A 27,382-nucleotide genomic window follows, 5' to 3' on the forward strand; every position below is an offset into this window, starting at 1 on the left:
CACAACCTACCACTTTGAAGAAGCAAAATATGTTTTATTGTGAAACAAACACTAAATAAGACGAAAAAAAAAAACTTGAGCATGCATAACTCAGGCTTTTTTATGGCGGTTTTGGAGCAGTGGCAGGTTATGTCGATATAGGACTCATTTAACTGTGGATATAGATACTTTTGTACATGTTTCCTCCAGCATCTTCACAAGGTCCTTTGCTGTTGTTCTGGGATTGATTTGCACTTTTCGCACCAAAGTAAGGTCATCTCCAGGAGACAGGAGACTTCCTGAGCGGTATGACAACTGTGTGGTCCCATGGTGTGTATACTTGTGTAATATTGTTTGTACAGATGAATGTGGTACCTCCAAGGATGAACCAGACTTGTGGAGGCCTACAATATTTTTTCTGTGCATTATATAAAACCCAAATAAAATGAATTTAAATTACAGGGTGTAATGCAACAAAATATGAAAAACATCACAATGAATTATTAGAATTATTAGATTATTTTGCAAGGCACTGTAAACATGTGTATGTGACCAACAACATTTTATTTGATTTGAAGACACCTTTTATTTGTATACAGTGGTATCTGTCAAACACAGTACATTGCAAAGTCACAGTAAATAGTGAACAGCAAAAGCAGTCCCAAAGTTTACCGAAAAAGTCCACCATTTAAACAGAGTCATGGTATCACAACTCCTTAGCATTATATTTAAACAAAAAAACTGAAATAAAAAGTCACCCATCACATTAGAAGTAACCTAAACATTGCCATTATACCAAGATTACCCATGCATAATAACACAGCAAGAATAAGAAAAAACAATATATATATATAAAGTGGGGTCCAAAATTGACACCCTTGATAAAGATGAGCAAGAATGACTATAAAATAAATAATTCAAATACTGAACTATACTGTATGCTTCCCCCAAAAATCATACCGTCAAGACATAACCTCTGTTATTGTTAGTGGTGAGAGGTTAGCATGTCTTGGTGGTACGATCTTTGAACCTCTCTAACTTTCTCACTCATCATTATTCACGATTCATTCAGGAATATCCATAATCATGGTAGCATCCACATATTTCATTCTTATTTATAATAAAAGTGACAAAAAAAAAATTACAATATATTATTTAACATTAATTTCTGTTGGGCACAAAATAATCTGAAATACAATCCAAATGAACTGCAAATGCATCCAACAAGTTTGTAGAGTCACAAGCTTGATGTAGTCATTGCGTGATAGGAATATGGCATGAAATACTCTTGACAACTTTATTTATGAGAATCTTTAAGGGTGTAAATTGTTTTGAGAGGAGAATATATTACTTGTTAAACAAAATCTCATTCTCTAACCAATTGAATTAGTAGAAAATTATACAATTCCCCATAAAATGTAGCGTACAATATAGCTCAGTATTTGAATAAATTATTTTATAGAGTAATTATTGCTCATCTTTATCAAGGGTGTCAATAATTTCAGACCACACTGAGTATATATAACACTAGCACCATTCCTACAGTGAAACATGGTGGTGGCAGCAACATCCTGTGGGGATGTTTTTCAGCGGCATGGACTGGGAGAATAGTCAGGATCGAGGGAAAGATGGACAGAACAAAGTACAGAGCGCTCAGGACATCAGAATGAGGCGACAGTTCACCTCCCAACAGTACAAGGACCTTAAGCATACAACCAAGACAAAGCAGAAGTGGCTCCGGGGCAATTATCTGAATATCCTTGAGTGGCCCAGCTAGAGCCCGGACTTGAACCCAATCAAACATCTCTGGAGAGACCTGAAAATAGCTGTGCTACGACGCTTCCCATCCAACCTGACAGAACTTGAGAGGATCTGCACAGAAGAATGGGAGAAACTCCCCAAATACAGGTGTGCCAAGCTTGTAGCGTCATACCCAGGAAGACTTGAGGCTGTAATCGCTGCCAAAGGTGCTTCAACAAAGTACAGAGTAAAGAATTTCAATAGTTTTGTAAATTTGATATTTCTCTTTTTAATTTTTTATGCATTTGCGAAAATGTGTAAAAACGTGTTATTGCTTTATCATTGTGGGGTATTGTGTGTACTTTCCAAATGCACTGTGTATATACAGTTGAAGTCGGACGTTTACATACACTTGGGATGGAGTCAGTAAAACTCGTTTTCAACCACTCCACAAATTTCTTGTTTACAAACTATAGTTTTGGCAAGTCGTTTAGGACATCTACTTTGTGCATGACACAAGTCATTTTTCCAACAATTGTTTACAGACAGATTATTTCACATATAATTCACTGTATCACAAATCCAGTGGGTAAGAAGTTTACATACACTAAGTTGACTGTGCCTTTAAACAGCTTGGAAAATTCCAGAAAATTATGGCAGAAGCTTCTGATAGGCTAATTGACATCATTTGAGTTAATTGTACGTGTACCTGTGGATGTATTTCAGTGCCTCTTTGCTTGACATCATAGGAAAATCAAAAGAAATCAGCCAATACCTCAGAAAAAAAATTCAGTCATCCACAAGTCTGGTTCATCCTTGGGAGCAATTTCCAAACGCCTGAAGGTACCACATTCATCTGTACAAACAATAGTATGCAAGTATAAACACCATGGGAACACGCAGCCCTCATACCGCTCAGTAAGGAGACACATTCTGTCTCCTAGAGATGAACGTACTTTGGCGCAAAAAGTGCAAATCAATCCTAGAACAACAGCAAAGGACCTTGTGAAGATGCTGGAGGAAACAGATACAAAAGTATCTATATCCACAGTAAAACGAGTCCTATATCGACATAACCTGAAAGGCCGCTCAGCAAGGAAGAAGCCACTGCTCCTAAACCGCCATAAAAAAGGCAGACTACAGTTTGCAACTGCACATGGGGACAAAGATCATAGTTTTTGGAGAAATGTCCTCTGGTCTGATGAAACAAAAATAGAACTGTTTGGCCATAATCATTATGTTTGGAGGAAAAAGGGGGAGGCTTTTTGAAAAACGTGTGCGAGCAAGGAGGTCTACATTACCTGACTCAGTTACACAAGCTCTGTCAGGAGCAATGGGCCAGAATTCATCCAACATATTGTGGGAAGTTTGTGGAAGGCTATCCTGAAACGTTTGACCCAAGTTAAACAATTTAAAGGCCATGCTATCAAATACTAATGGAATGCATGTAAACTTCTGACCCACTGGGAATGTGATGATTTTGTATTTTCTACATTGTATAATAATAGTGAGGACATCAAAACTAAATAACACATATGGAATCATGTAGTAACCAAAGACGTTTTAAACAAATAAAAATATATTTCATATTTTATATTCTTCAATGTAGCCACCCCTTGCTTTTGACAACTTTGCATGCTCTTGGCATTCTCTCAAACAGCTTCACCTGGAATGCTTTTACAACAGTCTTCAAGGAGTTCCCACATATGCTGAGCACTTTGTTGTTAGTGTGCCTTGAATTCTAAATGAATTACTGACAGTGTCACAAGCAAATTACCCACAAACCATCACACCTCCTCCGCCATGCTTCATGCTGAGGTCCTCCGTTCACCTACTCTGCATCTCACAAAGACACAACGGTTGGAACTAAAAATAAAAAATGTGTACTCCTCAGACCAAAAGACAGATTTTCACAGGTTTAAAGTCCATTGCTCATGTTTTTTGGCCCAAGCAATTCTCTTTTTTCTTATTGGTGACCTTAAGTAGTTGTTTCTTTGCAGGAATTTGACCATGAATGCCTGATTCACGCAGTCTCCACTGAACAGTTGATGTTGAGATGTGTCTGTTACTTTAACTCTGTGAAGCGTTTATTTGAGCTACAATTTCTGAGGCTGGTAACTTTAATGAACTCATCCTCTGCAGCAGAGGTAACTCTGGGTCTTCCTTTCCTGTGGCGTGCCTCATGAGAGCCAGTTTCATCATAGTACTTGATGGTTTTTGCGATTGCACTTGAAGAAACACTCAAAGTTCTTGAAATGTTCTATATTGACTGACCTTCATGTCTTAAAGTATTGATGGACTGTTGTTTCTCTTTGCTTATTTGAGCGGTTCTTGCCATAATATGGACTTGGTCTTTTACCAAATAGGGCTATCTTCTGTATACCACCTCTACCTAGTCACAACACAACTGACTGGCTCAAACGAATTAAGAAGGAAAGCAATTCCACAAATGAATTTATAAAAAGGCACACCTATTAATTTAAATGCATTCCAGGTGACTACCTCATTAAGCTGGTTGAGAGAATGCCAAGAGTGTGCAAAGCTGTAATCAAGGCTGTCACGACTTCCGCCAAAGTCGGCTCCTCTCCTTGTTCGGGCGGCGTTCGGCGATCGACGTCACCGGCTTTCTAGCCATCACCGCTCCATTTTTCATATATCCATTTGTATTGTCTTGTTTCCATACACACCTGGTTTTCATTTCCCCAATCAATCTACTTGTATTTAACCCTCTGTTTCCCATCATGTTTTGTGTGTAATTGTGTCATGTTATGTGGTGTTAGTTTAAGCGCTTTACTTTTATGTTCCGTTTTTTGAGCGTGTTTGATTTATGTAGTGCTCTTGTTTTTGGAACTTTAATAAAAGTGCGCCTGTTCATTATACTCTGCTCTCCTGCACCTGACTTTGCCTCCAATATACCATTGACAAAGGCAAATGGTATGTAGAAAAGAATTTACAAATCTAGTGAGGTTTATTGTCACCTTATTGGGATATACAGTGCATTCGGAAAGTATTCAGACCCCTTTTTCCACATTTTGTAACGTTACAGCCTTATTCTGAAATGGATTAAATGAAAAATTCCCCTCATCAATCTACACACAATACCCCATAATGACAAAGTGGAAAACAGGTTTTGGAAATCTTTGCAAATGTATTAAAAATAAAAACAGAAATATTTACATAAGTATATGTACAAGTATGGGGCCGGCTGATGTGTTTCCTTTTCCTTTTCCATTTCTTTTTAGGGTTGACGGGAAATTTACCACTGACAAATGAATCATTGATCAACAACAGAAGATACTGTGAAACGGCTGGGGGGTGCAACATCAGTGTTTGGGGGTGAGTTAGGAGGAGAGGGGCTTTTCAGTGTCAGCGACTCCCCAGGTCCAACAAGCTCTATCACGTTCTCCTTCTTCGACAGCCAGAAGGCTGGGTAAAGAGGCTCCAGAAAGTCAGCCTTGTATTTGTGAATGAGGGTCATGCCGACAGCATTATCCACCCCATAGAAGGCCAGTAGGCCACAGCTGAATTCCACATAGACCCCAATACGTGTGAACTTCCCCACTTTCAGAGGCGTCTCCACATCACTGTGCCAGGCAGAGAAGCTGCGGCCGTTCCATTGTAGACACCATGAGAAGTCATTGCCGGTAATGCAGCTGTTGTTCTTTGGGCCCTTGCGATCGATGCTCTTGTAGGTGAGTCCGACGTACGTGCCCTCACCGCTCACGTCCACCTCGAAGTAGTGTCGACCAACATAGAAGCTCTCTGTGGCCAGTACCTGGCGCCAGTTCTCAAAGCGCTCAGGGACATCGGGGTACGGGTGTTGCCAGGGTGTGGTGTTGGTCACCTTCCTGTTTTCCTCAGTCAGACGCAGGAACTTATGGGCCGTGTCTGCGTCAAAACTCACAGGCGCGGCATCTGCAAAGCGTGAGAGAGAATAACAACATAACAGTAATGAGAAAGAATAGCAAAACAGGATCAACAACTTAGGCAAGGCTAACTTTACACATCCAAAACAACAATACTGCAATAATACATGAACGTTCAAGTGATTTGAAGGATTGTTTTGCTTCTGTAAGGACCTGAATGGTATAGAAGAGACTTACACTTTAGGAAGTCATCCCGCGTCTTTGGGTCTGGCAAAGTCATGTTCTGTTTGGCTGCGATTGTTTCATGGACTGTGGTTTTTATCCCCATCTTGTCTGAAGAGTAGAGAGAGAGAAAAATAACATGTTTTAGTGTAAAGAAATCACATGGCCAACTTCACTTTTTAACTCCCAGGCATGAATTTTCCATTTGAATGTAGTTATTTTTTCTGCAAGGACAAATATGACATTGTGCATGAAAGAACACATAGTCACTGTAATACTAATCTCCTTCAGGCAACCTTTTTTGTCCTTGATGTCTCAAATGTGGTGACTCACACAGCTCACAGCTGGGCTTCACTCTAGTGACAGACAGTCCAAGATTAGACGCTCTCAACTGTTTTTATCTTTCTGAGACTTCAGTCAACCTGTTGTTACCAGAGCACTACACCTACTGTATGATACACTGTCTGAAGGATTGATCAGGTCTGCAGAGAAGTATGAACACATATGATCTCTCTGGCTATCTGGAGCACAAAGCTGAAGTGTTATTCTTTCGCTTGTAACACTGTCACTTCCTGTTTATTTACTCCTTTCTGTATGACCAGGGTGAGGGATGCTGTGGTGTGTTGACCACAGGAGGTTTGTGGTACCTTAATTGGGGAGAACGTGCTCGTAGTAATGACTGGTGCAGAATCAGTGGAATAGTAGCAAATACATCAAATACATGGTTTCCAGGTGTTTGATGCCATTCCATTCACTCAGTTCTGGACATTATTATGAGCCGTTCTCCCCTCAGCAGCCTCCTGTGGTGCTGACCCTTCCCAGCAAATAAACATAGATCGGGACTTGCTGAGGCTTGCCGCCAGCCACTATTGCAGTTTTTTCCTTTGCTCGCCAAACGGTGACTGCACTCACCATTTTTGCAGGTCTCTTTGAGTGTCTCTATGTAATTGGACAGCAGCTTCTCACACAGCTCCTGTGTGGAGGTAACAATTATTCTGCTGAAGGAGTTGAGCCGGTCTATGAGGCCGATGTAGAACCCAGGTAGGGTAATGTCAGGGCTGTCCTTCTTCCATTTAGAGTACTCCTGTAAAACACACAACACAGCTTCGTTCGCTATTTTGGACCTCGTTGGCAATTAATGATGAACTGTCATTAATGTTGCCATGTCCATGGGATGTACTTGTACATCAAGCTGCCTTGCACTACAGAAACAGGAGATAGGTGCCTGCCCCTATGGGCCATTCTGGGTTGTCTAAAGCTTACTTATTTACTTACGCAGCACATACAGTACGACAGTTCAAGTTTGTGAATGACTACTGAGTCATTTGGCATTGTCAACACAACAATCTCAGAATCCACCAGACCAGAGAAAACCACCTTACCTGTAGGAAGTCCACCTGAGTCATGGTTCATGATTAAAGTGAATACGCATGATAGCAGCGCTGTGGCTTGAGTTAAGGTTAATGAATAACACTGCTGAGTCACAGCACTCCATCACCACAACCTTCTCAGTGTTCATGATTAACCCCCAAAGAGCTCTTGGCCCCAGCAAGTAATTGTATGTGCAGCCACTACTTCAAAGCTAACCACCATGAGAACCACGAATGAGTGAATAACACTACAGACTCCCATGGCACTACCTCCATGTCAGTCTCCACCATAAACCATCATAAATCACCAGGCCATGTGAGAACCACCTTACTTGTAGGAAGTCCACGTCGTTCTTGTTCTTCGAGAGCTTTTTCAACTGCTCTTGTGTCTTCTTCAGCTCAGTGCACTTCTGCTCCAGGTGTACCTTGATCCCCTCGGTCTGTCTGAGAGCCTGCTTGTCCTCTCCCTCCAGGATCTCTGTCACCTTTAAGTTTAGGTTCAGGTTTAGGTTTATTTGAAAATCTTGGTTCATATGAAAAAACATACATAACATATGATGTCATACTATATATTTTTAAAAAGCAGGTAAAAAGAATAGATCAGCCTACATATATGCACATTGCATACAACATATAGACATATCACTTAATCAATATACAGGGTTACCTCTCTCTTGGCCCGCTCCACCGCAGCCTGCAGCTCCATAAACTGGCTGTCAATCACCTCACGGACCACCATCACTGAATTCTAGATGGGGATATGCCAAAGGTGTTTTCGGGTCAGTTTCACAATTGTGTATGTATTATCAGGTATATGGACATAGGGGATAAGGTGACGGCTGATTAGTGTTAGATAGATAGAGATAATAGATTCAATCATAGCCACAGGAAGTACGGGCACCCCCTGAAAAATCTGAATAATGTATATATATATATATATATAGTACCAATCAAAAGTTTGGACACACCTACTCCTTCAAGGGTTTTTCTTTATTAATGTTCTGTGTTGTAGAATAATAGTGAAGACATCAAAACTATGAAATAACACATATGGAATCAAGTAGTAAGCAAAAAAGTGTTAAACAAATCAAAATATATTTTAGCCTTTAGATTCTTCAAAGTAGCCACCCTTTGCCTTGATGACAGCTTTACACACTCTTCACATTCTCTCAACCAGCTTCACCTGGAATGCTTTCCCAACAGTCTTGAAGGAGTTCCTGCATATACTGAGCACTTGTTGGCTGGTTTTCCTTCACTCTGTGGTCCAACTCATCCCAAACCATCTGAGTTGGGTTGAGGTCAGGTGATTGTGGATGCCAGGTCATCTAATGCAGCACTCCATCACTCTCCTTCTTGGTCAAATTGCCCTTACACAGCCTGGAGGTGTTTTTGGTCATTGTCATATTAAAAAATGAAAGATAATCCCACTAAGCGCAAACCAGATGGGATGACGTATCAACAGTGTCACCAGCAAAGCACCCCCACACCATCACACCTCCTCCTTCATGTTTCACGGTTGGAACCTGTCTAATGTCCATTGCTCGTGTTTCTTGATCAAAGCAAGTCTATTCTTATTATTGCTGTCCTTTAGAAGTGGTTTCTTTGCAGCAATTCGACCATGAAGGCCTGATTGACGCAGTCTTCTCTGAACGGATGATGTTGAGATGTGTCTGTTACTTGATCTATGTGAAGCATTTATTTGGGCTGCAATATGAGGTGCAGTTAACTCTAATGAACTTATCATCTGCAGCAGAGGTCATTCTGGGTCTTCCTTTCCTGTGGCAGTCCTCATGAGAGCCAGATACAGTATTTAAAGAAACTGGAACACATATATCAAGCAAGTATTTCTAGAAACTGGAAAACATATATCGAGCAAGTATTTTTATATTCCACAAGTATATCAGATTAACTGTTTCTTAAAGATAATTATCAGACTCAAGTTGCATTTGCAAAGTATTTCAAGAAACTGGAAACATATATCAAGCAAGTATTTCAAGAAACTGGAAAACATATATCAAGCAAGTATTTTTATATTCCACAAGTATTATCAGAGTTGTAAATACCCATCCCGGATCCGGGAGAATTGTCATCAACTGACACTAAGTAGCATAACGCAACGGACAAAAAATCTTACTAGAAAATGTTCATATTCATGAAATCACAAGTGAAATATATTCAAACACAGATTTTGAAAATATGCTTTACAGCCAAAGCAAGACAAGCATTTGTGTAAGTTTATCGATAGCCTAGCATAGCATTGTACCTAGCTAGCAGCAAGCAATCTGGTCACGAAAATCAGAAAATCAATCAAATTAAATAGTTTACCTTTGATGAGCTTCGGATGTTTTCACTCACGAGACTCCCAGTTAGATAGCAAATGTTCCTTTTTTCCAGAAAAATTATTTTTGTAGCCAAAAATAGCTCCGTTAGTTCTTCACGTTTGGCTGAGAAAACGACCGGAAATTGCGGTCACAACAACACCGAATTAGCTCCATAATAGCTACAAAAAAATGGTTACCCCGAGAAATACACAAAGAGCCATCAGGTGGACACTGACGCAATGTTGTCGCTCAGGCTCATTTCTCAAAATAAAAGCCTGAAACTATGTATTGTGATACTAGACACATTAAGGAAGCCATAGAAAAAGGAATCTCGTTGATATCCCATTCACTGCTCAATAGGGAAGCACAGGAATGGACTCTTAGGCCATCACTCATTCATATATCCTTATGTACATATTCTTTATCCCCTTACACTGTACAAGACAGTAGTTTTGGAATTGTTAGTTAGATTACTTGTTATTACTGCATTGTCGGAACTAGAAGCACAAGCATTTCGCTACACTCGCATTAACATCTGCTAACCATGTGTATGTGACAAATAAAATTTGATTTGATTTGATTTGATTTAGAAACCGCTGCGTTCCTGATTGGATTTTTCTCATTCTTTTGCCTGCAATATCAGTTCTGTTATACTCACAGACAATATCTTTACAGTTTTGGAAACTTTAGAGTGTTTTCTATTCTAAGTTGTCAATTATATGCATATTCTATTTTTCGGTCCTGAAAAATAGCCTGTTTACTTTGGGAACGTTATTTTTCCAAAAATAAAAGAAATGACCCCTAGATTCAACAAGTTAACTGGGCAATCTTCATCCCCCCCACTGGAGGGCCTTGCGGTCATGGACAGAGCAATTCCCGTACCAGGCTGTGACGCAACCGATCAGAATGCTCTCGATGGTGCAGCGGTAGTATTTGCAGAGGACACAGGGCGTCCTCAGTCCTCAGTGATGTGGACACAGAGGAACTGTGACTCACTCTACTGCAGTCCCATTGATGTGGATCGGGGCATGTTCCCTCCTCTGCTTCCTGAAGTCAACAATCAACTCCTTTGTTTAGCTGATGTTGAGGTTGATGTCATGACACCACAATGCCAGTTCACTTACCTCCTCCCTATACAGTAGTCTGACTCGTCATTGTTGGTTATCAGGCCTACAACCATGGTGTCATCAGCAAACTTGATGATGGAGTTGGTGTCGTGCAAAGCCATGCAGTCGTGGGTGAACAGAGAGTACAGCAGAGGACTGAGGACACACCCCTGGGGGCCCCTGTGTTAAGAGTCAGTGTGGAGGAGGTGTTCTTGCCAATTCTTACAGCCTGTGGTCTTCCCGTCAGGAAGTCCAGGAACCGGTTGCAAAGGGTGGTGTCCAGACTCAGAGCTCTATGCTTGGTGTCGAGGTTGGAGGGCACAGTGTTGAATTCTGAACTGTAGTCAAGGAACAGTATTCTCACATAGGTATTCCTCTTGTCCAGATGTGTTATGGTCGTGTGAATAGCGATGGAATTGGCATCGTCCGTGAATCTGTTGGCGTGGTATGCAAATTGGAGTGGGTCCAGTGTACCTAGCTTGCTGGCCTTGACATGGGCCACACAAACCAGTAGATTCCATTTACTACACATGGGTAAACTTGTTGGGGTGGGTGGATCCTATAACTGGGGACTTATAGATCAGAGGTTTCAATAGTGTTTACTGTCCGTGAAGACAGCCTGTGAGAAATTGTGACATGCCTCTGTTTTTGTGTCACTGACTGTGTGGGTTACCTGGAATCTGCAAACACAATGCTACATAGCACTTTGTTGACAAGACAACAGTCAAATCTATCAGCAGGATTGTCAGGGGTCGTCATAGTCTTAGCCTTTGACATCATCCTTTAAACAGGTAACAAGGACACTGCAGCATACTGTACCTCAAAGGAAACCGTGTTGAGTTGGAGTTGGTTGATGGCATTCTCTGCTGCCGCCACTGTCTTCACCATCTCTGTTTGTTTATCTCGTAATTCCCTCTGGCAGGAAAAGGGAGAGGAAGACAAAGAGAGGAAAATTCAGTGACTGCACACATAGCCACAGCAGTGTTATCACCCTGCAGATATGTCCAATTGTTATGTGACTCTTATCAGCACCTCACAATCCTTTCAAGTTGCACCCACCACTCGCCATTATGCGATCTGTTTATCATGTTATGTAAATAAGTGGCAAGAGAAATTATGAAGAACGACAACAGCTTTTAATTTCATCTGTTTTCTTTATTTACTTTCAACATCAGAAAACATTCCAAAATGTGTCATTCAAGAGTCTTTACTCATTAGAAGAAGAAAAAAAAGTAAAACATGGTGAAATATACGCTGTGATGATACTGAAGATTATACCATGGGCCTCAGACTCGGAGGCCTAACACAGCTTAATATTACTTACTGTGTTTGACCTCTGAGACGCAGAGGCCTATAGTCTGCCCTGTAGATAATCTTGGCATTCTGCAATGAATAAACTGCAGACAGGGTCTAGGCTAGGATCATCCAACAAGCAAACAGGCTGTGCTGGTCTTGCATCTTCTGGTGGCCTACTGCCTCTTCTAGTGACCTATTGAAAACAGTACAATAATGATATACCAAATTAAGATGTGTGTTGTATGCCTTTTGTTTTGATGACAAAACAAAAGTAACCTACACACCTGTGGAAGTTTGTTGCTTTCAGGGTCCAGCCCCAACTGACAGGTTGAATACCATGTGCCTTTGTTGTTGTTTTTTTAAGGGATAAGGGGCTGAGCTCTAGATGATTCTAACAGGCAATCAGGGCTGTATGTAAATATATAAACATTTGTATCTCCACGCCCACAAAGTCGGACTGAGAATTTCAGTGGCTCAAGACGGCTCAGGGAAATAAATGATTTTTACAAAAATATAGTGATTTATTAGACATAAACTGATGATTTTAAAATTAAATTAAAAAGACTGCATTGGAGGCAGTTAATAAATATATATTAAAAAGTTTAATGAAAAAAGTTTAATAGCTTTGTTGCTCTATTTGTGCTAGTAGTTATTGAACTGTGTACAGTCTATTCATTACCTCTGTTTCTGTCCATTACAGAACCACCACCATTCTACATCCCCATGCATCCTTTCATGTGTGAATAAAGATTCCCTGACCAACAAAACACGTCAAGCCGGGTCTCTCTCTTTCATGGTTGTTCGAGCTGGATTTGTGACTTGTCTGACACCACGACACTATGGCGGCCCACAGAGACCACACAGGATACTTGCCACACAGCCCATCTGCGGTCCAATTGAGTAAGGCTCTGGGGTATCCAGTGGACTACCACCATTTGGATTATGCCCCCAACCTGGGACCTGTGGGAGCCCCACACCTGATGACAGGACTTATATGGCCCCTCTCCTTTATATGGCCCCTCTCCAGATTGCAGGACTCAGACGTCAATCGGCTGTTGCAGGAGTTGGGGGCATAGGGTGCTTCTTCTCCAAACCGTGAAGGCGGGAAGCCATGATGCATTTTCCACCTGCCGTACTCTTGCAGGAGTTCCTGCTACACTACCACCCTGAATTGTTGGACTTGTCCCCGTCCCTGAGACACAAATGGGCGGCCTCAATTTTGGCGGAACTGGTGACAGCACGCAGAGAGACTTGCAGCCACCCAGGTTCTGCATTGCAGAGCAGCATGCTCTGCCACCCCTCCCAGCTCTAGAGGTGACCCTGCAGTTCTCCTGCCAGCTTGTAGTCCAGTGGTCACCTGTGCAGGAGCAAGCTCAGCCAGCATCAGTACCAGCTCCTCTACCATGGCCGCTGTTGGCAGCACCAAGGCCAGTCTAGCGACCCCCAGGACTACAGACAGTCCAGACGCCTGGGCTGGATCATCGGCCCCCGGGACTACAGCAAGTCCTTTCGTTCTTGGTGCTCCAGCCAATACTGCAGCCGACGAGAGATATTGCACTCCAACCGCTGCCACAACCAGAAACCCAGCCTGTCCCTGATCTAGGGGCCATCCAGCAGCACCTGACTTGCCTGCTGCAACCTACGATGACCGGCCACACCACTGTCACCAGCTACTGACAGCAAAGCCCCACCAGACCCAGCCACAGCTCTGGGTCCCATTGGGATGTCCAGGATACCCCTGCCCAGCATGCACCACCTGACCCAGCTCCAGTCCTGGTCAGACCGCCGCTTGTCTTTCTGGACGTACCACCACTGAGTCCTCACCCAGCCTTAACCTTGGGTCTACCACCAGGGCCTGCTCCAGACCATCCTTCAGTTCCTGCACCTCCACCGTGCCTGGGTGTGTAACTTCTGTGAGGCTGTCTTATAACCGGGGTGGTGTCAGTGGGTCACTGATCAGGAAAACATGTAGAACAGGTCGCTCTCTTTCACCAATCTTAATAATTCAGTTCAATTGATTTATTTGACCAATTTATTGAAACATTTACTATGCTGCTGCGTCCCATAAAGAATGTGTTTTCCTCTCTGTTTCTCTACTATCAGATTATGTTATTTTTTAAATGAAGCTTCCAGACATTTACAAACATGTACCTACAGTTGCTTACAGCCATGAGAAGTATTGTGAGATTTCTAGACAACTTACAGAGGCAATTATTAGGCCATTATGTCACGCCCTGACCTTAGAGAGCCATTTTATTTCTCTATTTGGTTAGGTCAGGGTGTGATGTGGGTTGGGCATTCTATGTTTTGTTTTCTATGTTTCTTTATTTCTATGTTTTGGCCGGGTATGGTTCTCAATCAGGGACAGCTGTCTATCGTTGTCTCTGATTGGGAATCATACTTAGGTAGCTCTTTTTCACTCCTTTCAGCGTGGGTAGTTAGCCCTGATAAGCTTCACGGTTGTTTTGTTATTTCTTGTTTTGTTGGCAACATTTTATATAAATAAAAGAAAATGTACGCTCACCACGCTGCACCTTGGTCTCCTTCCAACAATGCCCATGGCAGAACTACCCACCACCAAGGGACCAAGCAGCGTGGCCAAGAGGAGCAGGGATCCTGGGCCCGGGAGAAGAGAGAATGGAGGACACCTTGGACATGGGAGGAGGTTATGGCAGGGGACAAGACCCTGCCATGGAAACAGGCTGAAGTAGCGAGGGAGGAACGACTTCGCTACCAGGACTCACGGCAATGGAGCAGGCATGAGAGGCAGCCCCCCCAAACATTTTTTGGGGGAGGGCACACGGGGACTTTGGCTGAGTCAGGTTGGAGACCTGAGCCAACTCCCCGCGCTTACTGTGGCGAGCGCCGTACTGGTCAGGCACCGTGTTATGCGGTGGAGCGCACGGTGTCTCCAGTGCGCGTTCACTGCCCGGTGTGCTACCATCCAGCTCCCCGAATCGGCCGGGCTGGAGCGGGCATCCAGTCAGGTCAGGGGGTGCCGGCTCAGCGCATCTGGCCGCCAGTACGTCTCTACGGCCCAGGATGTCCTGCGCCGGCTCTGCGCACTGTGTCTCCGGTGTGTCTGCACAGCCCAGTGCGTCCTGTGCCTGCGCCCCGCACGTGCCAAAGTAACCATCCAGCCAGGATGGGTTGTGCAGGCTCTACGCTTGAGACCTCCAGTGCGCCTCCACGGCCCAGTGTATCCTGGGCCCGCTCCCAGAACCAGGCCTCCTGTATGTCTTCCCAGCCTGGTGAGTCCTGTGCCTGCTCCCAGAGCCAGGCCTCCTATGTGTCTCTCCAGCCCAGTGATGATCCATGGCAAGAAGCCTCCAGTGATGATCCATGGCAAGAAGCCTCCAGTGATGATCCATGGCACGAAGCCTCCAGTGATGATCCATGGCACGAAGCCTCCAGTGATGATCCATGGCACGAAGCCTCCAGTGATGATCCATTGCAAGAGGCCTCCAGTGATGATCCATGGCACGAAGCCTCCAGTGATGATCCATGGCAAGACGCCTCCAGTGATGATCCATGGCAAGAAGCCTCCAGTGATGATCCATGGCAAGAAGCCTCCAGTGATGATCCATGGCAAGAAGCCTCCAGTGATGATCCATGGCACGAAGCCTCCAGTGAGGAGTCATGGCACGAAGCCTCCAGCGACGGCCTCCAGTCCAGAGCCTTCAGCGACGTCCTTCAGTCCGGAGCCTCCAGCGACGTCCTTCAGTCCGGAGCCTCCAGCGACGTCCTTCAGTCCGGAGCCTCCAGCGACGTCCTTCAGTCCGGAGCCTCCAGCGACGTCCTCCAGTCCGGAGCCTCCAGCGACGTCCTCCAGTCCGGAGCCTCCAGCGACGTCCTCCAGTCCGGAGCCTCCAGCGACGTCCTCCAGTCCGGAGCCTCCAGCGACGTCCTCCAGTCCGGAGCCTCCAGCGACGTCCTCCTGTCCGGAGCTTCCAGCAACGTCCTCCAGTCCGGAGCCTCCAGCGACGTCCTCCAGTCCGGAGCCTCCAGCGACGTCCTCCAGTGCGGAGCCTCCAGCGACGTCCTCCAGTGCGGAGCCTCCAGCGACGGCCTCCAGTCCGGAGCCTCCAGCGACGGCCTCCAGTCCGGAGCCTCCAGCGACGGCCTCCAGTCTGGAGCCTCCAGAGACGGCCTCCAGTCCGGGGCCCGCAGCGAGGGTGCCCAGTCCGGGGCCCGCAGCGAGGGTGCCCAGTCCGGGGTCGACGGCGAGGGTCCCCATACCAAAGCGGGGTGAGCCAGAGGTGGAGCGGGGTCTACGTCCCGCACCAGAGCCACCACCGTGGATAGATGCCCACCCGGACCCTCCCCTATAGGTTCAGGTTTTGTGGCCAGAGTCCGCACCTTTGGGGCGGGGGGGGGGGGGGGGGGGGGGGGGGTGGTACTGTCACGCCCTGACCTTAGAGAGACGTTTTATTTCTCTATTTGGTTAGGTCAGGGTGTGATGTGGGGTGGGCATTCTATGTTTTGTTTTCTATGTTTCTTTATTTCTATTGTTGTTTCTGATTGGGAATCATACTTAGGTAGCCCTTTTTCCCTCCTTTCAGTGTGGGTAGTTGACTTGTGTTAGTGGCACGTAGCCCTGATAAGCTTCACGGTTGTTTTGTTATTTCTTGTTTTGTTGGCAACATTTTATATAAATAAAAGAAAATGTACACTCACAACACTGCACCGTGGTCTCCTTGCAACAACGCCCGTGACATATTATCAGACCATAGATGGGCTAAATGCACATTTCAGATGAGTGTGTTTGTGTCAATGCACATTTTCACGAGACTCACTTCTCATCCTTCTAGAAACCTGTGCTGCTGTGCTGTATGCAGGGTTGGGTAGGTTACTTTCTAAATGTAATCCGTCACAGTTGCTAGTTACCTGTCCAAAATTGTAATCAGTAACATAACCTTTGGATTACCCAAACTCAGTAACGTAATGTGATTACTTTCAGTTACTTTTAGATTACTTTCCCCTTAAGAGGCATTAAAAGAACACAAAAATACATAATACCAATTAAAATACAATGTTAGAGTTTACATAATTGGCCATTAATGGATGTTGCATTTTACTTTATGGGTTAGTTATGTATGCTTCTCCTAACCAATTGTCACGTTCTGACCTTTATTTTCGTTGTTTTGTATTTATTTAGTATGGTCAGGGCGTGAGTTGGGTGGGCAGTCTATGTTTGTTTTTCTATGTTTAGGGGCATTTCTATGTTTTCGGCCTAGTATGGTTCTCAATCAGAGGCAGGTGTCATTAGTTGTCTCTGATTAAGAATCATACTTAGGTAGCCTGGGTTTCACTGTGTGTTTGTGGGTGATTGTTCCTGTCACTGTGTTTGTTGTCACAGGATAGGACTGTTTTGCGTTTTCACATTTCTTGTTTTTGTTAGTTTGTTCATGTGAAGTTATTTATTAAAACATGAATCAAAACAACCACGCTGCGCTTTGGTCCGCCTCTCGTACAGACGAACGTCATTACACCAATTGCTTTTTACTACAAAATAATATGATTAGGCTATATCTTTACAATAAAAACCCTTGATCTTCAAGAATAGGACTTGGAAATATAGATTAGCCAAAATGGTGTTCTTAAATGAAACTATTTTTTTGTTTACAGTATGAAGCACAATACCACGGAGGAGTTTACCATAGGCTGGGATCCGCACTATGCAGCTGTTGCAAGAGCACATTTTTCACTGGCCACATAAACAATGATTGATAGGCAGCTCAAGCTTTTTCACAAATTATATTGAGCAATAAAAGCCCCACTCGTGATCTTCTTAAATTAAACTTGTTTTTGAGAGTATGAAGCACAACGCCGGAGGAATTTAGAAGGGAACTCCCTCAAACGTTTATTTCCATAGGCTGTCATCCACTATGCAACTGTTGCAAGAGCACATATTTTCACTGGTCCACAAAAACAATGATTGATAAGCAGCTTAAGCTTCTTCAATTTAACCATTATTGGGTTAAAATACACATATACGTTTGTGAACAGCCATCCACAACAACCACACTCCGTAAATCGCAAATAGCTACACGAGAGAGCAGCAGTGTGATTCACATCAACGCGCTATGTAGATACCAATAATACGTTATATCCGTATATACACCACTGCTGTCGTCCTTACCGCCAAGCTTTTATTTAAGTTGGATAATTGTGGGATGCCGGCAGTAGTCACATTATTAGCTTGGACTGTAGCCTACAAAAACATATTCCTGCTCTTCTTTTATTATTTGTATTACTTTTCCCGCCATCCATCAAACGCATTTGGTGTGTCATCATAGTGGTCTCTGACTTGTGGTCAGACTTGCTACGGTGGAACAAACTTAAACTTGCATCACTGAATATAATAAATGGCTCTCTATCCACCGGATGTGTACCTCTCCCATCTCCCATTCCTCTCAAAAATTTTTTGAAAAAGCTGTTGCGCACCAACTCCCTGTCTTCCTGAAGACAAATAATGTATACAAAATGCTTCTCTCTGGTTTTAGACCACATCATAGCACTGAGACTGGACTCGTGAAGGTGGTAAATTACATTGTAATGGCATCAGACCAAGGCTCTGCATCTGTCCTCGTGCTCTTGGACCTTAGTGCTGCTTTGACACCATCGATCATCATATTCTTTTGGAGAGATTAGAAACCCTAATTGGTTTACACCATGGGTTCTTAAACTTGTTCAGCCTGTGACCCAAATTAGAAATTCTGTGCTTTCCTGGGACCCAAGTTTAGGAAAATATGCAACTATATGTGAATATCAGTACATTTCATTGCCCTTATGCCTAAAGAAATGCAATTTAGACAAAAACAAATAATTAATTTACAATTAATTCTAAACTGGAATAAACAGATTGATCACATCACACAGATGTATAACAGAACACACACACAGGCTTTTTGATCCTACAATCCTAAGTAACAGTACATATCAATTATCAGGCCTACTGTACATATTACTGTAGACATTATTGTTGATAGAAAGTCTAGGTTGGAACTGTTGCTGTTAAAATACAACACATATATTTTATTCTGAACTTGAATAAACTGATTGATCACATCACACAGTCCTAAAAAGAGGTTTTTGACAATGCAATTGTCACGCCCTGACCATAGTAAGCTGTTTATTCTCTATGTTGGTTGGGGTGTGATAGTGACTAGGGTGGGTCATCTAGGTTTTTTGTATGTCTATGTTGGCCTGATATGGTTCCCAATCAGAGACAGCTGTTTATCGGGGAAAATGGCGGAGTCAGGGTTTAGACCTGAGCCAACTCCCCGTGCTTACCGTGGGGAGCGTGTGACTGGTCAAGCACTGTGTTCTGCGGTGATGCGCACTGTGTCTCCAGTGGGCATTCATAGCCCGGTGCGTTCTGTGCCAACTTGCAGTGCGAAAGGGAGCATCCAGCCAGGATGGGTTGTGCCGGCTCAGCGCTCCTGGTCTCCAGTACATCTCCTCGGTCTAGGATATCCTGTGCCGGCTCTACGCACTGTATCGCCAGTACGGCTTCACAGCCCAGTGCGTCCTGTGCCAGGGCCCCGCACTTGTCGGGCTAAAGTGAGCATCCAGCCAGGACGCATTGTGCCAGCTCTACGCTCCAGACCTCCAGTCCTGACCTCCAGGACCAGACGTCCAGACCTCCATTCCAGTACATCCTGTGCCTGCTCCCCGCACTCGCCCTGAGGTGCGTGTCACCAGCCCGGTACCACCAGTGCCGGCACCACGCATCAGACCTCCAGTGCGCCTCCACAGTCCAGTACATCCTGTGCCTCCTCCCCGCACTCTCCCTGAGGTGCATGTCATCAGCCCGGTACAACCAATGCCGGCACCACGCATCAGGCCTCCAGTGCACCTCCACAGTCCAGAGCTTCTGGCGATTGTTCCCGGTCCGGAGCTTCCCGTGACGGTTCCCGGTCCGGAGCTTCCGGCGACGGTTCCCGGTCCGGAACCTCCAATGACGGTTTGCAGTCCGGAACCTCCTGAGCCGGTCTGCGGTCCGGAACCACCAGCGACGGTCGGCGGTCCGGAACCACCAGCGACGGTCCGGAACCACCAGCGACGGTCGGTGGTCCGGAGCCAACAGCAGGGGTTCTCAGTCCAGAGCCTACAACGACGATCCACGGTCCGGTGCCTCCAGCAACGACACACGTTCCGGTTCCTCCTGCGACGATCCCAGCACCAGAGCAACCATGGAGGAAGACATCGGATCTGCGAGTGGAGTGTTTATTATCTATGTTGGTTGGAGCGTGACTAGGGTGGGTCATCTAGGTTTTTTTGTATGTCTATGTTGGCCTGATATGGTTCCCAATCAGAGACAGCTGTTTATCGTTGTCTCTGATTGGGGATCATATTTAGGTAGCCATTTCCTCATTTGTGTTTGTGGGATCTTGTCTACGGATAGTTGCCTGTGTGCACAAGTAGCTTCACGGTTTGTTTGTGCTTGTTTGTTTTGCTGAGTTTCGGTATATTAAAAATATGTGGAACTCTACTCACGCTGTGCCTTGGTCTATTCATTATGATGAGCGTGACATCAATAATAAGGTCATGTTCAGCATTGACACTGTTTATGTACTTGAGAACCCTGACTGGATCAGAACATTTACTGCTTTCTCAGTCAGGCAGGAGACCACGCCCTGCTGTAGATGAGCAACCCAGAACTGTGAGTGTTTGCCTCAAAAAGCATCTTGCTTCAATCAGTTTATTCCAGTTCAGAATAAGAATTATTACTTGTATTTTAACATCAACACTTCCAACCTAGACTTGTTTTTAACAATTTATACAGTAAAATGTACAGTAGGCCTGAATTTTTCACCTTCATCTGTACTGTTTCCTAGGGTTGCATCAGTAGCTAGCTAGCTTGCTTCGGCTAACGGTAGCTATTAGCTGTGTAACTTTACAAGGCCAGGGGATTGTTTGAAAGAGAATCTCACATCTACTACGAGAGATAGTACTCCCTTATTTCTGCTCATCATCGCCTGTTATAAAGTGACAACTATGCTTTGCTAGTTCACTTTTCCAATTTCGAAGCACTGTTTCCTGAAGCATTCTGCTCTGTTCTGAAAGAGCTCCCTGGCTTTAACGTCATGTTGTGGATGTTTGGTCTGGACATGTCGTTTTATTCATTTTTTAATTTTGAGAGACTCATTACTAAGTACTTCCCACATAAAACACATTGTGGGTGCTCGTCGTTATTTCTCAAAGTGTGTATGAAAGAGACAAAGTCATCACTGTATTTGCGTTTCATGACGATTGAGCTCAGTCAGAACTTGTGGCTAGCATGAATCCATTTCATGACAGTGGTGGGTGATGTCGAGTGGGAATGACAAGTCAGTGGCGCATCGTCTGCTGCTGAACAACAGCACTGCAGCGTGTGGATCGCAGAGTGATCTTCAAGAAAACTACAGAAAAGATCCGGGAAAACCACGAAGCACATGGGCATCACCCTCTATCTCTCCCACTCCCGCAGCTACCAAATTGAGCATTAATGAAATAATCATACATTTACGTTGCGACCCATACTTTAATGAATGCTGGTCTACACGGACAAGTTCTTACCTGATTTAGATCGTATCTGTTGGAAAGATATAAGTTAGTCTCCGTGGATGGTTTGTCCAATTGACAAATCAATTGTAAGTTTCAGCGTTTCTCAAGGTTCCGTTTTTGGACCACTATTGTTTTCACTATATATTCTGCCTCTTGGTGATGTCATTCGGAAAGACAATGTCAACTTTCACTGCTATGCGGATGACACACAGCTGTACATTTCAATGAAACATGGTGAAGCCCCAAAATTGCCCTCCCTGGAAGCCTGTATTTCAGACACAAGGAAGTGGATGGCGGCAAATGTTTTACTTTTAAACTTGGACAAAACAGATATGATAGTTCTAGGTCCCCAAGAAACAAAGATATCTGCAATTGGATCTGACATTTAATCTTGATGGTTGTACAGTCATCTTAAATAAAACTGAAGGACCTCGGCGTTACTCTGGACCCTGATCTCTTTTGATGAACATGAACTTGAACATGAACTTGAAATATTTCAAGGACAGGTTTTTTCCATCTTCATAATATTGCATAAATCAGAAACTTTTTGTCAAAAAATTATGCAGAAAAGCTAATCCATGCTTTGTCACTTCTAGATTGGACTACTGCAATGCACTACTCTCCGGCTACACAGATAAAGCACTAAATAAACTTCCGTTAGTACTAAACACGGCTGCTAGAATCCTGACTAGAACCAAAAAATGTGATCATATTACACCAGTGCTAGCCTCTCTCCTGTTAAGGCTAGGGCTGATTTCAAGGTTTACGACTAACCTACTCATCATTACATGGGCTTGCTCCTACCTATCTCTCTGACTTAGTCCTGCCGTACATACCTACACGTACGCTACGGTCACAAGATGCAGGCCTCCTTATTGTCCCTAGAATTTCAAAGCAAACAGCTGGAGGCAGGGCTTTCTCCTATAGAGCTCAATTTTTGTGGAATGATCTGCCTATCCATGTGAGAGACGTAGACTCGGTCTCGACCTTTAAGTCATTACTGAAGACTCATCTCTTCACTAGGTCCTATGATTGAGTGTAGTCTGGCCCAGGGGTGCAAAGGTGAACGGCAAGGCATTGGAGCGACAAACTGCCCTTGCTGTCTCTGCCTGGCCGGCTTCCCTTTCTCCACTGGGATTCTCTGCCTCTGACCCTATTACGGGGGCTGAGTCACTGGTTTACTAGTGCTCTTCCATGTCGTCTGTAGGAGGGTTGTGTCACTTGAGTGGGTTGAGTTACATACGTGATCTTCATGTCCAGTTTTGCGCCCCCTCATGTCGTGGAAGAGATCTAGCTTGTCCCGGACATCTCTGTTCCTCACCTGCTGTCTCGACCTCTGAATGCTCGGCCATGAAAAGCCAACTGGCATTTATTCCTGAGGTACTGACATGATGCACCCTGTACAACCACTGTGATTATTATTTGACTCTGCTGGTCGTCAATGAACGTTTGAACATCTTGAAGAACAATCTGGCCTTAAATGGCCATGCACTCTTATAATCTCCACCCAGCACAGCCAGAAGAAGACTGACTGGCCACCCCTCAGAGCCTGGTTCCTCTCTAGGTTTCTTCCTAGGTTCCTGCCTTTCGAGTTTTTCCTAGCCACCGTGCTTCTACATCTGCATTGCGTGCTGTTTTGGGTTTTAGGCTGGGTTTCTGTATAGCACTTTGTGACATCTGCTAATGTAAATAGGGCTTTATAAATACATTTAATTCAGAAAACAATGAAAGTAATCCTAGAAGTAAACGTCTATTTTTCAAAAGTATCTCATCTGAGTGAAATATTTTTGCTGGTAAAAGTATGTCTATTGGTATGTTATCCTCCTCACTTACCCAATATTTTAGTTCTCAATGTTTATTATGATTTTATTGGCAAAGCAGAATAAAAAAATCTAAATATGAGGTAAACTCCCAGCAGAGCCCCAAGTCCAATGGGTATATCCTCTGGCGTGTTGATGTTAATGTGTTGATGTTCTCAGAATCCATAGCCAGAATGATTTTGCAGTGCATGGTGATGAAACAGGTTTCCTGTTATATTCATCAGAGGTGTAGGGAGGGTGAAGACTGTGAATCCCAAAAATAGTATTAATACAGACGATTAACAAAACTTGCACATGGTGGTTTTTGTGGTGAATGTGAATGAAAAAAACTATTTTGATAATGGTTTTCATACACATACCATGTCCATAATGTAGATGCCTATGGGATATTACAGTAATTGAAGAGGTAAGGGAGGAGGATGGTAAATGTGATCTGCATAACATACCAATACCAATTGACATACCTTTGCATGCCTCCTTATAAGTATACCTGCAGACACAGGCACAAAAGTGTGCAGTTCATCTGCACGCAATACAGCTAGCCTCCAACATATTCTTATAACCTATTATATTCTGACCTCTTTGTTGATTGATATCCATTGAATTGTGTCCATTTTCTGTTTTTAGAAAGATTGGTGTAACAGGGTTATATTGGTGATTCCACTTGCCACTTTATTGTTAAGCCAATGGGTTTTTGGTTTGAGTTTGTTTTGCCTTCACCTACTCAACATGGCATCTTATTGGCTGGTTTGCGTAGCTTGCTTACGAGGGGGGATGTTCCAGTTAGAATCGTCCCAGTGAACAAGCACCAAACCAGCGGTAAGTTGTTGGTTGCAAAGCACTGTACATCAAAAGTGATTTTTATACTCTCAAGTGATAATTTAAATGTACAATTTATATTCAATTGTTTGTAAATGTTATTCGATAAGATGCAGCGGTTTTTGGAGAATATTTGTTGTGCATTTTGTTGTAGAGAATTCCCGCCAGTATTAGCTAGCAACTTACTGTGTCTGGTGGGGGGTTCATATATTTTGTACAGTGCGTGAGTGCAGAGTTGGATGGTGAGACGTGCATTGCATGACGTGCAATTTTGTGTCGTTCTTATCAGGTACATTGTTAAAGATATTATATTGTATATTGTAATTGTATTATTTTGGTAACTAGCCCAGTGAACAAGCACCAAACCAGCGTGCGTGAGTGCAGAGTTGGATGGTGAGACGTGCATTGCATGACGTGCAATTTTGTGTCGTTCTTATCAGAATAAAGCTACATGTTGGAGTTCCGTGTCGATGACTGATTGTACACAACGCAAGACGAGTACTGTTACATTGGCACAAATATGAAAATATAAATGGTATCATCATAAACATCAATTTAGATCATACAAGGGACAAACCTTACCTTAAATTGAGAAGATTTAAAGTGGCTGAGTTAACTAAAGTGCCTCAGTTAAATGCCTGCATCTGCTGTCCTTTCAAATCGAAATGTTTCAGTTGGGCAGTTACATTCCTGCAAGAACCCCCACCAACTAAGGAGGTTCCTCGATGAACCCCCACCTCCTATGTGGTTCTTGGAAGAACCTTTTGTGGGCCATTTACAGTGTCAAGAGCCCTAAGGTTCTTCAAAGAACTTTGAGGATCTTAGTTGAACCCTTGTCGAAACCTACATTTTTACAGCTAGTTTTTTTTGTAATCCGTTAATCCTTTACTCCCCAACCTTGGCTGTGGATGAGATGTGTGATCATTATGAGCACCCTATTGAAAGGCAACACTTTGAAAACCTCCCAGTCAGCCCAGTGTGTGACTTTCAATGTTGCATTTCCACATTCTAGCATGGTGCCAGATCTGATTGTGCTGTCTTGCCAATTACCTATGGTCCTTGTCAAGGATGGAGTTAGTAAAACAGCACAAACAGATCTGGGACCAGGTTACTCAACATCTGCACTTGTGTCTTTCCCTCTCCCTTCCCCTCAGTAGATTCCTGTTCAGGTCTGAACATGCTCTCATTGCTCTGAAAAGACCCATACCTTGTTCTAAAAACAGGAACAGAAAAGCCACTCGACCTCTTTGAGTTTAAACCATTTGTAGATGATGTGTAAATTTGAATTATGTCATCGTTCAGTCCAGAATGTCGACACCTTCTCCTGAAGGGAATTATATTGTCCTATATTGTCTCATAATTTGGCACAGAGACGCATATCTCACGTCACAAAACATTACTTACAGCTATTCATCTGTTGTGTCTTGTTATGTTGCGAGACAACAGTTAGAACTCTTGAAGGGACACTGAGTCCAAAATCTCTGAGTCTCTGAGTCTCAAATGTTACCGAAATATCTTGTTTTGATGTTCCCTGAGCCAGCATTAAACAGTAACTCAACAAAGATAATTAGATACATCTAGATAAATGGCACAAACTGTTGTATAATGTTATGGGTCAGCACAGACAGAAGACTCTGCCTCCTGTTCAATCCCACCCTTATTCCATTGAGTTATGTAATTCCTCAAAATAGATATTTGCTCAGGATGATACAAGAAGAACATGAGGAATGAGCTGTTGACGAAGAGGAGCTTTCTCTCCTCAGTCATACTTTGAGTTTAGTTCAGAATATGAGCTTATTGCAGCTACATTGCATGTAAATTACCAAGGATTCAGCTAGTAATTGAGTTGTTGCATGACTATTGTCAAATATTGACTTCTTGGATTGTCATACATTCCTATGTTTACTTAAGGAATGGCATTATTCCAAGTTTTGCAACAACTCACTGTGCAAATAACAGGTGTGAGCTACACTGTAAAGCCCAACGTGCTGTCATTACTCAGAACTTTTGAGGAAATCCATTGCACATACTATGCATTATCTCCGTACAGTTAATTAAAGTGATTTTCTATTTTTACTCAAATAGAGAGTTATTGTTTTGAGTTGAATTTTTGAGTAACGCACCCACTTGCAGGTAGGGTTGCAAAATTCCCAGGTTTTCCAGAAATCCTGGTTGGAAGTTTGCTCGAAAAGGAAGCAGAAAATATTGGAAATTTGTGAAAGTCACAGGAATTTTGCAACCCTACTTCCATGCCTGATGTAGCCTGAGGTATGAACTGGGGTACAATTATGCACTTATAACTAAAGGGTACCACTACAGTGACGACCAACCAGTGCTCCCTCACATTGGCTAACCGGACTATCTGCATTGTGTCCCGCCACCCACCACCCGCTGTTCATCATATATGCATAGTCACTTTAACCATATCTACATGTACATACTACCTCAATCAGCCTGACTAACCGGTGTCTGTATGTAGCCTCGTTACTTTAATAGCCTCGCTACTGTATATATCCTGTCTTTTTACTGTTGTCAAACTTCTTTACCTACCTATTGTTCACCTAATACTTTTTTTGCACTATTGGTTAGAGCCTGTAAGTAAGCATTTCACTGTAAGGTCTACACCTGTTGTATTCGGCGCAAGTGACAAATAAACTTTGATTTGAAGTGTTTGTACCCCTTTAGGAACAAATCTAAACCTTTTTGCCTGAGAGTGTAATATAATGGCCTGAAACACATGGTTTACAGGCCACATCAGGCCTACAAGTCACATTATGCTAGCTTGCAAGGTGATGTGTAATGCCTATTTGAATCCAGCTTTTGTGGTGAAATTGTCTGATGTGGCATGTAAACCAGGAGATTCAGGCTGCAGTATTAGGGTAAAACTATGCCCTCAAAATAAGGCAATATGAAATATGTATCCTATTGACTTAAATATATACATTTTAATGATAATATATATTTGCTTTGGATCTCACTTGGTGAAGGCTATAGGACAAAAACATGTATGACTGCAACAACCATGTCTCTGTCATTAATCAATACAGCCATGGGTAGTAACTCTACAATCCACTCGAAAGGCAAGACAACCTGGGAAATATACAATTAAGGTTTTACACTAAGCAATGTGTTAATTTAACACTGAAAAGTATAGACCCGTATAGACATTGGAACAGTGTTACATTTAACACTCTCAGTGTTGATTTAACACGGGATAATTTGCTGTGTTGTACCAGCAGGGGTTGAAGCTCTCTCTGTGACAGAATGCACTAAGAATGTCAGTCAATATAT

General features: G+C 43.4%; 1 protein-coding gene across 5 annotated transcripts in view; it reads right to left on the minus strand.

Annotated features, from left to right (window-relative positions):
- Nucleotides 1-540: 540 nt before the first annotated feature.
- Nucleotides 541-27,382, minus strand: part of LOC110502801 (tripartite motif-containing protein 16-like protein) — a 28,647-nt gene continuing 1,805 nt past the window's right edge. Inside the window, exons 1-7 of one of the 5 annotated variants that reach the window (XM_021581095.3) lie at nt 24,674-25,041; nt 11,424-11,519; nt 7,845-7,925; nt 7,510-7,662; nt 6,720-6,891; nt 5,823-5,918; nt 541-5,634 (exon numbers count right to left, since the gene is read on the minus strand). In XM_021581095.3, coding sequence (XP_021436770.3) covers nt 4,994-5,634; nt 5,823-5,918; nt 6,720-6,891; nt 7,510-7,662; nt 7,845-7,925; nt 11,424-11,492 — 1,212 coding nt within the window. In that variant the 5' untranslated portion in view covers nt 11,493-11,519; nt 24,674-25,041 and the 3' untranslated portion in view covers nt 541-4,993. Of the gene's footprint in view, nt 5,635-5,822; nt 5,919-6,103; nt 6,892-7,504; nt 7,663-7,844; nt 7,926-11,423; nt 11,520-24,673; nt 25,042-27,382 lie in introns of those variants that run through there. The other 4 variants (XM_021581094.3, XR_016491089.1, XR_016491091.1 and 1 more) reach the window with 4 other exon arrangements.

The sequence above is a fragment of the Oncorhynchus mykiss genome, chromosome 23, assembly GCF_057628025.1.
Source record: "Oncorhynchus mykiss isolate SJ-2025 chromosome 23, ASM5762802v1, whole genome shotgun sequence".
In the NCBI taxonomy this organism is placed as follows: domain Eukaryota; kingdom Metazoa; phylum Chordata; class Actinopteri; order Salmoniformes; family Salmonidae; genus Oncorhynchus; species Oncorhynchus mykiss.